General features: G+C 40.7%; 1 protein-coding gene and 1 long non-coding RNA gene across 2 annotated transcripts in view; one reads left to right on the top strand and one right to left on the bottom strand.

Annotated features, from left to right (window-relative positions):
* Window positions 1-15982, bottom strand: part of LOC116655042 — a 138697-nt gene that overhangs the window by 47417 nt on the left and 75298 nt on the right. The gene's annotated exons all lie outside the window — the stretch shown is intronic.
* Window positions 5816-6729, top strand: LOC6505219. The gene is made up of 3 exons (XM_001965529.2): window positions 5816-6152; window positions 6213-6431; window positions 6497-6729. The coding sequence occupies exons 1-3, from the start codon at window positions 6074-6076 to the stop codon at window positions 6613-6615; spliced, it is 417 nt and encodes a 138-aa protein (XP_001965565.1). The 5' UTR covers window positions 5816-6073; the 3' UTR covers window positions 6616-6729.

The raw sequence follows: 15982 nt of genomic DNA, 5'->3' as shown, positions 1-15982 counted from the left end.
TTGTTTGCCCTCGTATCGATTGTGCGACAGGGTTTTGCATAATTTTATTGGCCCTGCAATGGGGGCAAACAATTAAGGGGCAACAAACAACAAAACACAGCCGCGATGACAACAACATGGCATGTTGGTCAATTTCGTAGTGTTGACTTTGTAACAACAGTAGCAGTGGCAGTGGCAGTGGCAAGTAGCAGGCAACAGCCATCAGCCAACAGCCATCAGCCAGAAATGAAAACGAACAACAAACAAATCGGCAGCTGCCAACAATAGTTGGCAAATAAAATAATTTAGACGCCCGGCTTGGCCTGGCTCGACTCGGCCCGGCTCTCATAATTTCATATCCGTGTAGCTGGCACTGTATCTGAGTATCTGTTAGATACCGTGCGTGCGTCTCGTGTCTCGTAAATCTTCAAATCAATTTCACCCAAGTTGCATATAAATTTCCATGTTCTCCACCTCTTTTCGGTTGTAATATGCCTCGTCCTTTCCTCATACGAAGAAAAATAAAAATAAAATACAGACTTTAGAGCAAACTTTAGAGAAGCCTGTTATCGGTGACCGTAAAAAACACCCAAGTGATGTCATATTCAAGTTGTTCTGCCCGTTTTTGAATGGGAAGTGGGAGTATCTTCAAGTATTTCGGTAATTAAAGAGTAACATTGAATGCGATTGAAGCTAAAAGCTATTAGAGAGTTATGGTTAAGGACTTTAAACTACTTTAAACTATCTCAATTATTTCTATGATTTCTGTTAACAAACTGGTTAAGGTCGTTCCAAAGGGCATCCAAATGAAGAACAATTGCGGATCAAGTTTTGGGAGTTTGGGAGAGACACAAAGGACGAGGTCATGGCTGGCATTTCATTAGCCAGAAATCTGGGTGCCGAGTTTCAGTTGCCAGGCATCCGGCTTTTGTTGAGTAGTAGTAGTAGTAGTAGTATCCTTCATGAAAGTGCGTACAAATGAATCCAGTCAGTGACGACTCCCTTTATAGTTCGCCAGGGGCCCCCCCGGCCAGATACTTATGTATTTCGGGGGCCGAAAGATACGGGGAATTCATTCTTTTGGTGTCCCCAGTCCCCAAAAGAGTCGGTAACCAGTTACCAGCTACCAGCTACCATCTACCAGTTCTCCTCTAAGTAATTAAGCCAAAAAAGTATCTCGTAGCCATGAGATACCCACTAGAACCGCACAGCAACAGTGACAGTAGACGTAGAGTGCGTGTATCTTTGTATCTTAGTATCTGCATCTGGAGAGTTGTTGCTCCCTCTCTCTCATGGCGCATTTGCATGCTTATTACTTATTCTTTATGCCATTTGTTTGTTTGCTTGGTTGTTTGTTGCCAGGATTCCTCATCTTCATCCTCATCCTCATCGTCATCATCATCCGAGTCATCCGAGGAAGGCAAAGAGCCCAGGCCAGGGATTCCCTGGATTCGACTCCTCGTCGCTTGTCATAATTCTGAGCATTTAACATGTTTCTCTTGTCCAAATTGTCAGAGTTGTCAACTTGTTTATTGCATTTCAGTTTGTCAAATAAGCCAGCCATCCAAGCCATCATCCGAGTCATCCAGGGCATCCCACTTCTCAGTGCCCTAATGCCGTGTTTTTTTCGTTCAGTGCAGTTCTACCTAAATGGGTTGGGGGTTTGGGGACTTTTGGGTTTTAGCTTTCGGTTTGGGTTTATATATGGGGGTCGGTCGGTCGGTCGGTCGGTCGGTCGGTCGGTCGGTCGGTCGGTCCTCTCAAAGCACTCGGATCTCTGATGTCGGATGTCGGATAGACAGGACAGGACAGGACAGGACAGGCCAGGCCAGGCGGGTTCCCCAACGTGCGGAAACTTTTCATTGACGTTGATGAAGTTGGTGCTGCTTTTGTGGCTTTTGCATTTTATAGAAACTGTCAAATAATAAAGCTTATTTGCATATTTTTCGCAGCGCAGCATACTCTTCTTTTGCCGAAACTATGTATCTATATGTGACACACTGCATCTTTATTTGTATCTTTATCTCAGTAGCGAGACAATGACCAAAAAACAAATCCCCTGACAATTGACTGTCTTCAAGTTTACGATTCAGAAATTAAATTACAACTCAATTTAATTACAACTCAAACTTGAGCATGATTTTTTGAAAATATAATTCCATTTCGTGGCAAGGCAGGGCTGCTGTTATTATTATTACTATTATTTTTGTTGCTGCCTATTATTTCGTTTTAAAACTTGCATATTTACATTCTCGCGGCAAATAACTTGTGTAAATATTGCACTGGCACCAGCAAAAACATAAACAAGGTGACTTCGGGGAGCCTGTGTCCTCATATTTGGATTTGTGATACAACAAAAATGAAAACATAAACATATCCAGTAGCGGGTAAACAATAAAAAACAAAGGGGGCACATGGCTTTATGATAGGGGGGACAGATTATTCAGACTATATGATACTCGGTACTATACTCTTCCACATACCCTTCCTTTCGTAACAGACCATTTGAGACATAGATAGTTTCAAAAAAGACATTTTGTTGCATACTTTTGGGTGCTTTGGTGGAGGACCATTAGGAAAAAGGCTATAACTCTTTAGAATCTCATCCGATTTGTATTAAATTTAGTTTTTAGATATAGATTAGCCATAGGAATAGTTTGACTTTATTTTGGATGTGTTCCTTAACTTTTTTTACAAATATAAATACAAATATAAAGGGTGGAAAGGGGCATGACAAAAGTTCAAACTATACTTGAACTAAGTGACTTTTATAGGAGGATATTCTAGAGGAATATCTCATACCTATATCTCTGAGATCCAGACACTCGGACAGACTGAGATACGGACAAATATCAACTATAGAGATAATTCTCTCTCCCTGTTACATACACTCTCACTAAAACAATATACCCTTCTACTCTACAAGTACCTCGTATTAAAAAAAAAACAAACTAATAATAACAATAAAAGACATCATCTGCGAAGCAAGTACAACAAAACTATCTGTAACAGAAATATTGTTGTTTGACAAAATATTTCTAAAATGTTTGCCAATTTTTTATTGTTGTTTTGTGTATATTTTATTTATTGTTTGTCAACAAATTGAGTTATTTTCAATTGAACATTAATTAGGACATAATTAAAAGGAGTTGTTGGTTGGCTGTGCATTTGATTCTTGTGGCGATTTAATTCGATTCAGAAACAGAAACATGGCTGGCAGGGCAGGGTGGGCCTTACTATTTGCATTAATATTCAAATAATTCCTTTCCAGATACGAATTGGATTGCAGGATTATTTACAATTGATTGTTAATTATGAAATAATGAAGCCAGCTTGTTTATTTAGATGCTCGTGATAATTTTTAATTCGATTTTAAATATTGAAAAAGGTTCTGCCTCTGCCAGCTCCCTAACAATCTCTCTAATAATTCAACAAAAAGATGCAACCAATTTGGGCGTAATTTTATTATTAATATTCAGTTGCTTGTTAAATATTTACTTGTTTTTGGGGTTACATTATTAAAAATTGTATTTTATTTTTAATTTATGGTTGCAGTCTGCCAGAGAAATAAATCAAAGCGCCCACAAAATATAAAATATATTTTAGATAGAATATCCAACTGGCCTGGGCCACTACTGGTGGCAAGTACCTCCCTTGAACCTCCCCTTTCAGAAAGCCATTTCTGTTGCGGCATCAATTGTTGTGGTTTGCTCGAAAATGCCCCAAACAATCGAAGATGGGGGAGGGGCGGCGGTGGTTACAGGTGCGGTATTTGGGCGTGGCATGTGTTTAATTGAGGTCACCAGCGTCGTTGTCGGATGGCTGGAAAGTCGCCGTCGCCGCCGCTGCCGCTGCCACTGCCGCCTCTGATTGCCGATTGCCGGAGGCGACAATAAGAAGCAGAAGTGACCTGTTTACTTGCCACGGCGAGGTGAGCTTCAAGATACAAAAAGAGATGGAGCTACCCAGCCGGAGAAAGGGAAAGAGATAGAGATAGAGAGGGAGAGATAGAGAGGGAGAGAGAGAGAGAGTGGGGCAAATTCCAGTGAAATGAAAACCAATAAATAAGCCACAGCCGCAGCAGCAGAAGCAGCGAAGATGACGACGGCGGCGATGACGCGCGTGGTAAAAGTAACGCGCGGTTACGTCACACCACGCATCTAGTAGATACATTAAGATCGACACTGCAAGAAATTGGGAATAAGATAAAGAATAAAAAAAAATATAAAGCCAACAGCCTATAAGCCTTATAAGCCTCAATTTCAAGCCTTCTACAAAATATTTCATTTTTTTAAATAAAAAAAAAAACCTTTTCTCTCTGTGTAAGTAGTAAGTATCTCTGAAAAATGTCACATTTTTTTTTGGGCTTTTATTGTAGCTGTCTGCTGCACTTACACTTTAAGATACACGGCCATAGATACGAGGGCCTTTGAGGCCAAGATGCGGATATAGGCTCAGCTACAGATACAGATACCGATACAGAGATACAAGTGCGTGTGGATGTTTTTCACTTTTTCACTTCAAAGACCCTCCAGACTCAGACTTCTTCAATCAATCTGCATCCGCAAAATGTATTTTTCGGCAATGAATAGTATCTGTGTGTGTGGAGAGTAGTGGAGAGTAGAGTAGATACGTGTGGAGCAGGTGATGACACTACTTGTGTAATTTTTCGACTGCTGTTTGGACATGACAAGCGGATTTGCATCAGAAACGTGCAACAAATTTACAAGATAATCAACTCCGAGAGTGTATAACGAGATACACGTACTCTGGGATGCAATTCCCCCCGCCCCCCCTCTTTGTAGCTTCAGATACAAATGGAAATCAAAGTCAGTTAGTGGTAGTCTGAAACATTTCATATTTGTTTGCCGAAAGGGCCTTGAGCTTTTTACGCTCGCTTTCATCTGCATTCAGAGTGCGCTCTTGACCAGGCTAAAAAAAAAAAAAAACTGAAACTGAACTGAAAACCAGGCCAGAAGCAGAAGCAGCTGTTGGGGCCAGTTAATTAAATGAAATTACACTTTTGGGGAGAGATGGACTTTCGCCCAGTAAGTCAGTAACTCAGTCAGTGCTGCAATTGGTATAGATTTCAGAGAAAGTCACCCAAGATCGGCATCTAGAATGGCATATCTTATAAGTATCTTATAGATCAGCCTCTAATTTTGGCTCTAATATCGAACTGAGCCGAAGGGAAAGGGCCGGCAAATGAATCAAAATGAAACACTTTTACTTTGCGTTTCGCGTTTCGCTTTAAACGATTAAACGGCCAGAGGGACTATGTTTGTTTTATGCGCATAATTCGAAATTTATTTCATGTCTTATTAATTTTACATAAGCGACCTGGCAGTCTGGCATGTCTGGCAGTCTGGGAAAAATGAAGCGATGAAGAGCCCGCTGAAGCAATTAACAGCAAAAAAAAAAAAAAACACAAAAAAAGATTAAGTGGAAAAAGTAAAAGTTGAAAAGGTTGCAGCCACAGAAGAAGCACTAGCTGCAGGTGCCACAAGACATCTTCATATATTTCTTCAATATTGTATTTTATTTTTTTGGTGAAATGTGTCACTGACAAGAAATCGAATTTTGAGTTCCAACAAAAAAGATGCGTGGGAGTTTTACGGCACAGAGTTTTGCCAATCAACATGTCACTCGATTCGAATCTGAATCTCAATCCCAATCCCAATCCGAATCCCATCAAAGTGCGTCCAAACAATGGTCTTTAGTTCGAGTCGAGCACCCGTAACTTTCGTTCCAAGTTTTTGACTTTTTTTTATTATTTTTTGTAAGCTGGAAAGCTGAAATCTGAGATCAACTGCTTGTCAGTGGCTTTGTTGGCGAGCCACCTCAAGAGTCGTCAAATCAAATTATTTATGAATTTGTCACCGGCCGCCGAAAGCGAAAGCCTCACAGACATACAGCCATACAGCCATCCGCCCATTCAATCGATCAGTCAAGTCTGTGGCCAAGACTGTCCAGTCCAGTCCAGTCCCATCCACCGATCGTGGTCGTATAAAAGTTTCCTGGACTGCAGTCGAAGAGCGGCAGCCCCAGCATTCACATCATTTGTCGAGAGATCGTCTCAAAATACTCCCCAAGAATGTTGCGCATACGCAGTGTGGTTCTCATCCTTATTGTTATGGCCCTGGCGCTAGTGGCTGCCAAGCAGGACACGTCGGGTGAGTCATAACTACTATTTATACTAAAATGTTAATAAAAATATAAATATATCCTTCCAGCTCGCCAGTTTGGTGGTCAGGGCGGCTTTGGCAATGGCCTGGGATCTGGTGTAGGAGCTGGTTTTGGGCCTGGCATTGGTCCTGGTGCCTTGTATCCTGGCGGCCAGGGCGGCTATGGCCCCTCGCCCCAACAGCCCGGCTGTCCTCTCTGCGACTCCTCCGTCTACAGCTACTGCTCCCACAAAATGGTCCACGACGCCTGCTGCTGTGACTTTCCAGGTAATTAGTACCAGGTTCCAATAATTTTATTTATTTTATTTTAATTCTTTACCAATTTTCTGCAGGCTCTTCCCCCCAGCTGAGACCGCCCCAGTGCTCCTTCTACGACTGCTCCCTGCTCTACGCCAAGTCCTGCTACGAGCACCTCCTGATCAGGAACTGTTGCTGCAATAATCCCTACTAGCAGCCTGCCGATTCGCTTATTTATTTAATCATTTATTGAAAAAATCTAGTTCTGCCACTTGCTGGTAATTTAAGCCGACACTAAGTACAATTAAGTAAATTATTTAAATGCCTATATTTTGTTAAATGTTCACTTTGATTACGGGAGAAGCCGACTGCAAGGTGCAACACGGCAACAAGGTGCAACATGGCAACCAAAGTGGTTAAGCCGACGCATTATTTGCGTATCTGGGAAGGTATTATGGGGAATACGACATGACTTGATGACCAGAGAAAGCCAGTAATGGTCCAGTAATATTGTGTTTCGATTTCGAAATGTCAGCAAAAGTTTGTCCTTTTGGTAGAATATGTCCGGGAATATTTACATTTAGTTTTAAACAATGAGATTAATGGAGAAATGAATTGTTTGCCGGCCAAACATTATTTAATTATAGCTAAGCTGTGACTTGAACACGTTCCCTGTTGTTCCGGGAGCGGTGGCCAGGATTACCGGGGCATTAAAAATGTGTCCAATTAATTCATGGCTTTTGTTTTCATTTCACCTGGCCAGGTCTGGTCTGGTTTGGTCGGTGGCCTGGTTGGTGGCTCATTTATCAATTGATTATTGTTGTGTGTATTCCCACACACACTACTACTATACTACACTATACTATACTATACTATACTACATAGTACATAGCTATTAGCATAATGAATGTTTTCTCTCCAGATTAATTGATTTTTAATACGCAGCTATGATCAGCACACCTCGATGTCTATTTTTTGTTTTTTTTTTGTTGCTATTTTCTCATTATCTAATCCAAAATTATGTAGCTTAATAAATTATTTACGAACAAAAAAATAGATAATAGGAATTCCAGGCAATAAAATATAAACTTTCCAATTTACACGCACATTTAAATATAAATTAATTAATTTGAGGATAAACAGAGCCAATTGTCCATAAATAAGACTGGCGGCCCTAAAAAACGACTCATGAAAAATCATAAAAATAAACAAAAAACAAAACAAATACAAGTCCAGAGCAGAGTTGTTGTTCTTTTGCGATTATTATTGGAATAATGATAATAACAACTCTCAGAGCCGGGTATCTGGCGATTCAACAAACTTTTCTGTCGCTTTCTTCTTCAGCCTCTTTCCATAAATCTTAAATTATAAAATAAAAAAAATAAAAAAAAAAAGGTCTTCGCAATCCAAGTAGAAGAGGAGAAGCATCAAAATCCGTGGCTGAGCAAGAAATATTAGCATATTACATAAGAATTTTCACTTTCATTCGGTTGGGAAGAGGGAGCTCTCCACGATTCCGATTCCGATTCCATTCCGAACCATTCCATTCCATTTCGCGATGACGAGGGCCAAGACACAGCGGACTTGCCAAATACTTTTTGCTTGATTAGCATAAATCTCTATATTAAGTGGCACGATTTGCCACGCCCCCACCCTCCCATGGGCCAGGCGAGGCGAGGCAAGGCCACGGCTGAAAGCCGCTTTCTCCACAGCCTTGCCACAGGGTATTACGAAACTCGAGATGCTCTACCGCCACTACCACTCTTCGCTCCACTCCCCTCCATGCTCGTAAATTAGATTTATGCTAATTTCCGAGCTTCGATTTTGGTCAGATTTTGATTCCATTTTTTATTAACTATCGCCCTTGTTGATGAAACCAATTAAGCCGAATAGCTGCGACTTGGAGCCTAATTTGTGGCTTGGATTCTCTGACAGAAAGCCACTCTTAAGTTGTTTGTTTTTATTTTGGAGATTTGGAGATTGAAAACTATTCCATCTGGGGTTTATTCATCTCTGGCAATCTCAGGGGCTATAAGGGGTTAACGTTTAACCTTTTAAATGACTATAGACCTCCATATAATACAATACATCCTATCTAGATCCAAACAAGATCTGCCTAGACCCTAGAATATAATGTATCCCACTTTAAAAAGTACAACAAACTGCCGAGTACCGGATATCATATACCATATTCCAGCTACAATGAATCCTAAAAAGCAGAGTGTTATGTTCTGAACCCTTTAAAAAATAATAGGCAGGCGAGTAACTGCTATTATATAAAATATACCTTAAAATCCGAACCCCAAAAAGTAAAAAAAAAAAACTGCCAAGTACCGGGTATCATACACATATCATACAAGATACAAGATACTATATATTCTGTCAAGTAGCGCTACGTAGATATGTTTTCAATCTCTGAAAGACTTTGAATCTTGTCTATTAGGATGTTATGTTTAGAAAGCCAAGTACCGGGTGTCTTATACCACAAAATACAATGTATCTTTTAGGCAGAGTGTGATCTGTGAAGTACCGGGTATCGAATATCATACATATATGTACATATATACATTATCAAGTGGAACTAAGTAGTTGTATTTGAATCTTTGAAAGACTTATAAGTCAGAGAATGCCTCTTGTCTAGTAGAATGTTATGTTCTGAACCTCAAAAAGCACAATATTTTGCTTAGAAAGCCAAGTAGCGAGTGTCATATACCATACCACATATAAAAATGTATAATTTCAAGGGTGTGATGCACCGAACTACAGAAAGAATAAATGGCCAAGGAGTACCTGGTCTAATACACCATAATACCATATAATGCTGACAATAGAATACAATAAATCCCTTAAATTAGAATTTGATGTTTCGAACCTTAAAAAGCACAATTATCTGCCATGTACCGGGTATCATACACCATATACCATATAATACAATTTATCCTTTCAAAATATGATGTTCAGACCCTCATAAAGTACAATAAGCTTCAAAGTACCGGGTATCATAACTAATATACCATATTCTATTACCTAGAACCTAGAAAAAAGCTTCTCCCATCGAACATGAAAGCCAGAATAGCCCAAATCCGCGGAAAAGAAGAAAAAAATTAGTCCTGTCAAGCCGCGTATCGTGTTCTTGTTGTTGGCGCAACAATTGTCCGAGCAATCGAGCGAAGGACTACAAGGACCACGCCCAAACGCTTGCCTCATTGACAGCTATTGGGCGAAACAAATTTAACTTTTTCCCCACGACCCACAAGCCAAAAAAAAAAATGAAGGGGAAAAAAAACAGAGTCAGAGTCAGAGGCAGACCAAATAGTCCTTCAGTTTTCGCGGAGAATTGCCGACTAGGCAAAGCTTTGTCTGATTGGCAGGATAGGGGAAGGATATGGCCAGGATATCCTACAGTCCACAGTCCGCAGTCCATGGCCCATAGGCAGGAGAGTCAGAACCAGAACCAGAGCCATAGCCACCGAGATAATCACAAAAGTTTTGTAATAATTTCAATTTTTTCCGGCCACTTCTTATCCTTCGACTGTGTGGTGTCCTGTGCTCTCTGTGTGTTAGAGAGTGTGTGTGTGTGTGTGTGTTGTTTTTTTTTTCTGCTTGCCGTTTGCACTTTTCTAACAATTTCGCTTCAAATGAAACCTTTAATGGATTTCAAAAGAAAAATTTATTTTGACAATGACAATGAATTTTTCCTGCTTTTCGCCTCTTCTACACATTTCATTTTATTTATTCATTCTCAGTGGTAGCTTGGTAGCTTGGTAGCTCCCATATCCCAACCACCCACTAAACCAACCCACCGAACCAACCCACCCACCCACATCCTTGAAAATCCTATTGTTGCTGTATTTCACTTTATTTTTTTTTTGTATTTTTTATTGCCATTCCAAAAGTTTTTAATGAGCGCGCGTTGAAATTTTATCTGCCAGCTTCAACCCCCTCTGAGCTCGCTTTCCTTTTTTTTTTTGTATTTTTTTCTTATTCGTCCCAACAACACTTTAGTTTCAGTTTCAGTTACAGGACTCTCGTCCTGGCTGGCTGCCTTCTTTATGAAGTAAAAACTCGGGACACGTTTACATCATCAAATGCGCTTAATTAGAATTAGCATTGGAATGTGGCTCGGTTCGAGAATGTGGCCCCGGTTTTGGTTCCCTGGTTCCCTTCCCCAAAGGACAATGGGACGAAGGATTTCCAAGCTCCTGCCCCATTCTATCAGTCCTTTTTTATCATTTTAGAAAAGTCATTGGAGAAATTTTCAAGATTTCATAGCAAAGGATTTGTGTGTTTCTGGTCCTCTCTGGTTTTCGAGTTTAGAAGCATATCCTTCTTATATTTGAATCCTTTGTGGCGCATGTCCCATTGTACCAGGACCAGCACCAGGACCAGGACCTGGACAGAGAGAATAAACAGCTCGCTGACGAAAGGTAGTATGGCCAAAAGGATTCGCCAGAGAACTATGTGCAACATGAGAGTGGGGTTGGGAAGGTGGTTCCGGTCAGGTGGAGCGTTTTCTGTAAGCTGTTTTGTGCCCAGGACTCCAACCAGGACCACGACCACCACCTGGCCAGCAGTGGCAAATGGCAAATGGAAAGTGGAAATGGAAAAATGCCAGAAATTTTTGTTGAAAACGTCAAATGGATTTGAGTCCTTTGGACATTGCCCTCAAAGGCCATCTCAATTCCATCAATAATAGAGCATTATTTTGCGATATCCAGAGATGGGTTTAAAATACTAATTAGTCTTAGTAATACTAATAGGCTCCATGGTCATTCGGCATGCTTTCTCCCCCGATTACTGAGCCGATCAGATGTGATGTAATTGCACTAAGCCGGAGTGCAAATAAATATTTGAAAAGCAATTATGGCTCGGGCGTGTTGTCGCCGAAATGTGCAAAAATCATTTTCCATTAACCGAATGTGTATATATCATATTATATTATATATAGATGGACGTAAAGCAACATAATTAACGTCCATTTCGGACACAGCTCATTATATGGCATGGGAGCTTGGGGAATGGGAAGTGATGATGAGATGGTGAGATGATGGTGGGTTCCCCCTCACTTTCGGTAAATTAAATTCGCATAAGAAAACGAAACTCAAACTGAAACTCAAACTGAAACTGAAACTGAAACTGAAACCAAACAGCAAACAAGATTCGTAACAAAAGACCCGAAAGCCCCAAAAAAAAACAGAAACAAAACAAATCGCTGCCAATGGTCCATGACAATAATGACAAAAGCCGAAGAGTCTTCCATTAAAAAGGCCATTATAAAGGGGAAATGTTTGATTTTAAATAAGAAACACCAGCACTTTAGATAAACTACATATTTTTAATACAAAATATAGAGCCTAAAACTTCCCAGAGTATATATTTCTCCATCTATTACGAAGCTCTACTGTACTGCATGAGGTGTCTGGTCCAAAATCCCGTCGAGTCATCCAAATTGCCAGCCAAGTCGCTTCCCGCAACCGCAACAACTAAACTTTGGCTCTTTAATGAATCATAAAGCCAACAATCGGCTACAAATCAAATCAAACTGAAAAGTAATCAAAAGAAAGGCTAAAAAAGATGCAAAAATAACAACATTTTTTACGCAATCCGAATCAAAACAAATACTTCAAAGAAATCCCTAAAATGGGGGCAAAAATGTGAGTAGTTTTCTGGGAAATGCAAGTAACATAGATGCCTCACAAAAGGGGCAGATCTATTAGGCGACCAGTTATGATTCAATTTATTATTTCAATTTGAAGTTTCTTTCGAAATAGAGCCAAGGGGAGAGGAGGAGCATAGTTAATTACTCCGCCGCTGTCGGTAGCTAATTTGTTGGCTATTCGAAGCTGAACAAAAAATGCCAGAGTTTATGGCGAATTGTCCAAAGCATCCACCTTCCACCTTCTATCTCAAAGGGAATAGGAGCCGGAGTAGCATTCCGCCCGGCTTTGTTTGGTTGCAATTGCTCTGCCCTGACCCTCCTCCTTCATCCTTCTGAACAAAAATCAACAACAATGGCTGCGATTCTAGCTACTTTTTCGCCCGCTTCATTGTCTTTTTTATTTTTTTTTTGTGAAAAATTTTTCTTTTTCAGGCTTTGGGGCTAGGTGGGAGAGGGTACAAGTTTTCCGGGGTTTTCCCGACTGCGCGCTCATTTTCTAAGCGCTCTGATACTATTCTTTCTTCTTTGTGCATACGCTAGCCGAGTCGAGTCGAGTTGAGTTGAGAGTCCTAACAAGGACACTTTTTGGGGGGACCCCATCCTGCCACCACTCTGGCTGTCCTGCGCTTTTCCACAGCAGCTTAGAGCTGCCCAAACAATATACAACATAGTCCGCTGGACAGACGCTTAAACTGAATGTAATTTCTCCTAAGGACATCAACTAAACAAATACAGGACTAGCTAGGACTAGGACTGGGGCCAGGCCAGGCCAGGCCAGGCCAGTGTTAGTTGGGCCCCCGTGTCCTGTCTGTGGGCTAAAGCATTATTATTATTTCATTTTTCTATTATGTGTCGTTTGGTTGGTTAGTCTGTGAGGACTGAGCTCCTCTTTAGACCTCCCCCCTTTTTTTCGGACAGTGTATTTTTCCATATCCTTTCCTTTGTCGTGTCCTGTGAGATGCCAGCTGCACACATTTTTCACCGCTGCTTCTCGTCCTTGCTCGCCATCCTGGACATCCTGGACATCCTGGACAAATCAGTTTATGTTACATTTTCTTTTCGTCTCGTCGTGTTTTGTTTTTCGTCCTGGTGCTGCTCCTGTGTCCTTTACCGAAAAAGTTTATTTATTTTATCTTTTTCTATTTCTATTTCTATTTCTATTCGAAGGCGTCTAAAGTTACACAAATAAAATAAATTTTGTTTCGACTCATAAACAATAAGAATGACAGGCAACTGTCGCCGCGAGGGCAAGGAAGAGGGACAGAGTCCGAAGTCCATTCCAAGAGTGTCCTGGCGAAAGGACGAAGAATGAGAAAAGCTTGGCTCAGGGTTCCTGTCAGCTGCTGTCAAATTTTTCTTGCCAAAGATCTCCTTTCTCCTCCGAAAGTTTTCAACAATTTGAAGCATTTTGAAACACAACTTGCAGCTCTTCGCTCGAATCATTGTTTCTCTTGGTCTGGAGCTTAAAAAAAGGATTCTTTTCAAATATTCCATTCATTTTTTTTACAAAAAATAACTATTGTGAGAAGAGCTTGCTTGAAAAGCCACTGACCAAGCATCATAGCCTTTTCACAGAAAAGTCAAACAGTCTGAGGTTCGACTCTCATTTCGCCACTAATTTCAACATTCTTCTGCCACTTTTCCTCATTTTCAGCCATTATTGGATGGAAAATTTGATAGAAAAGTGCCCTCTAGGCAGAAACATTGGTTTATTCGCTGGTTTCAAGTGTCCTGGGATTTGGAAATGTGCACAGAGATTCCTTTGAAAGAGATTCCTTTGTTGGAGAGTCCTTCGCTTGGCTTTCCGATGACGCCTGACGCTATGACGCCCATGCCCATGCCCATGTCCATACCCATGCCAATTACCGACTTGCATTGTTATCCTGCCTTATCCTGCCATGCCTTAGTTCATTAAACCCTGACCAAGGCCGTCAGAGGCTCCTCCTCTGGCCATCTAGCCATCCTGTCGTGCATCTGTCTCTATCGGGTTGAGTGATGCATGCCTCACGGATGCGATGCGATGCGATGCGATGCGATGCGGGTTTCGGGTGAGGCCTTGCAGCACGCGCTGCAAAATTGACAGTTATGATGCGGTTGCCTTGCCTTCCTTCATTCTCCGCATCATTTGCAGATGGGCAGTGGTCCTGGGATCCTGGGATCCTGGGTCCTGGGCCAGGACACCCTCCTTCCATCTCCTTCTCATCTGTGAAAATGCATTTTCCGCTTCTGCTTTTCTCCATTTTTTGTCCATTTTTTTTTTTTATTGTTTCTGGGCTGGCGTTTTGCGTTTGCTGGTCACGTTGTTGCACTTAATTGTCGAAAGTTGTCAGCGCCGTTTGCCAAATCACCACGCCCCCTAGTCCGCCCACTTTTTGTGGCATCTCCTCGGCTAATTGCCAGGCAGTGCGTACATTGCGTGAGCACTTTCTACTTGCCACTCTCTACTTGCCACTCTCTACTTGCCACCCTCTACTTGCCACTCTCTCCATTCGCCACTTTTATCCTTTTCTGCGAAATCAAATGGCGGAAACTGACGCCCAGTCCTGGTCCTGGTCCTGGTCCTGGTCCTGGTTCTGGTCCTGGTAGCCTCAAACTTGGCCATAAATTTCATTGCCTCGACTCCTCTTCAATTTTATTATATTTCTTGGTGTTTTTTTTTTTGTATTTTATTTTATTTTATACATTTTTCGTTCATGTTATTTTCAAGTTTTTGGGCAAATAAATTATGTTCTTGTTGTGTTTTATCAGGCGGAACACAAGACAATTGCCTGCTGCTGATGGTACAGAGAAAAAAAACACACAACACAGTTGATTTTTTTAAAGAAAATAAGATATGTGACTAAAGAGTAGTAGTACTTTAGTACTCTAGAAGTATTTAAGACAAGAAATTATTAAATAATTATTTAAAATAATTATTAATAGTCTTGTTACTTTTTTCTTCAAGTGTTTCTTCATCACTCCCACCTACAAATTTCCACTGCCCGAGCTTTACATTCTTTTTTTTTTTTTTTGCTCCTACTGCTGCCTCTGCCACTCGGCTGCTGCTGCTGCTGCATTCAACGTGTGGCATCAACGCTGGCTGCCTCGTCGCTACACATGTCAAACTTTCTTTCATATCATTGAATCAGGCAAAGTTACAAAAAACTTTTCCTCGCCTACAAGTATGCAACAACATTCAAAACCGAAAACGAAAACGAAAACGAGAAACTTGGGCCTCAGCGCGTGCCTCAGCTTCAGTAAGTCTGTATATGTGTGGCAAGTATCTGTATCTGTATCTGTATCTGTGTATGCCTTCGATTCACACACGCGGGCTGCTGTTCAGATACAAATCTCAGAATTTGAAACAAATTTGCAAAAAAAAATAAGAAAGATATAATACAAAGCTGGCAAGAGTTGCATGGAAAAAATATAAATAGAAAGGAAAAAAAAAGAAAAGAAAATCTGGGGACAGGAATCTGAAACTGATAAAGGTAATCGCATTGTTTTTATTGCTTTCCACTAAACTCGAAGGCCAACTTCTAAACTCTATTCCGGGCCAACCAAATTGATATTTAAATTTATTGTCTCCCTCCTCGAGTCATGGGGGGAAAGGGGAGTCTGTTTCAGATTCCTATTGAAATTGCACAAATTCTAAATGTTCTTCCCGCTGCTGGAGTGACTTTTAAGTTGCAATATTTGCATTCCTTTTGGGAATTCTTAAGGCTATGGTTGTAGTTTGATTCTTGGTTTCATTTCTAGGGGTTCCAGAGATTTAAATTATATAGTTTGATTAGGGTTATAGATTGTATAGATATTATAGAGGTTCTAGTTATAGATATAGTTCCATTCTGTTCCTAGAGGTATAATTTTTGGAGTTAAAAGTTATAGTTTCATTCTTTCATTCAATTTCTAGAGGTTCTAGAGATTTAAATTATTATATATA

Source organism: Drosophila ananassae, chromosome XR (genome assembly GCF_017639315.1).
Source record: "Drosophila ananassae strain 14024-0371.13 chromosome XR, ASM1763931v2, whole genome shotgun sequence".
Taxonomy (NCBI): domain Eukaryota; kingdom Metazoa; phylum Arthropoda; class Insecta; order Diptera; family Drosophilidae; genus Drosophila; species Drosophila ananassae.
The sequence above is the reverse complement of the archived record's forward strand: the minus strand, read 5'-3'. Positions and strand labels throughout refer to the sequence as shown.

Bases quoted from the DNA above. Each gene is read 5' to 3' on its own strand.
- LOC6505219 (XM_001965529.2), top strand. From the start codon at position 6,074: ATGTTGCGCATACGCAGTGTGGTTCTCATCCTTATTGTTATGGCCCTG. The intron at 6,153-6,212 runs GTGAGTCATAAC...ATATCCTTCCAG, and splicing joins TGCCAAGCAGGACACGTCGG to CTCGCCAGTTTGGTGGTCAG. The intron at 6,432-6,496 runs GTAATTAGTACC...AATTTTCTGCAG, and splicing joins CTGCTGCTGTGACTTTCCAG to GCTCTTCCCCCCAGCTGAGA.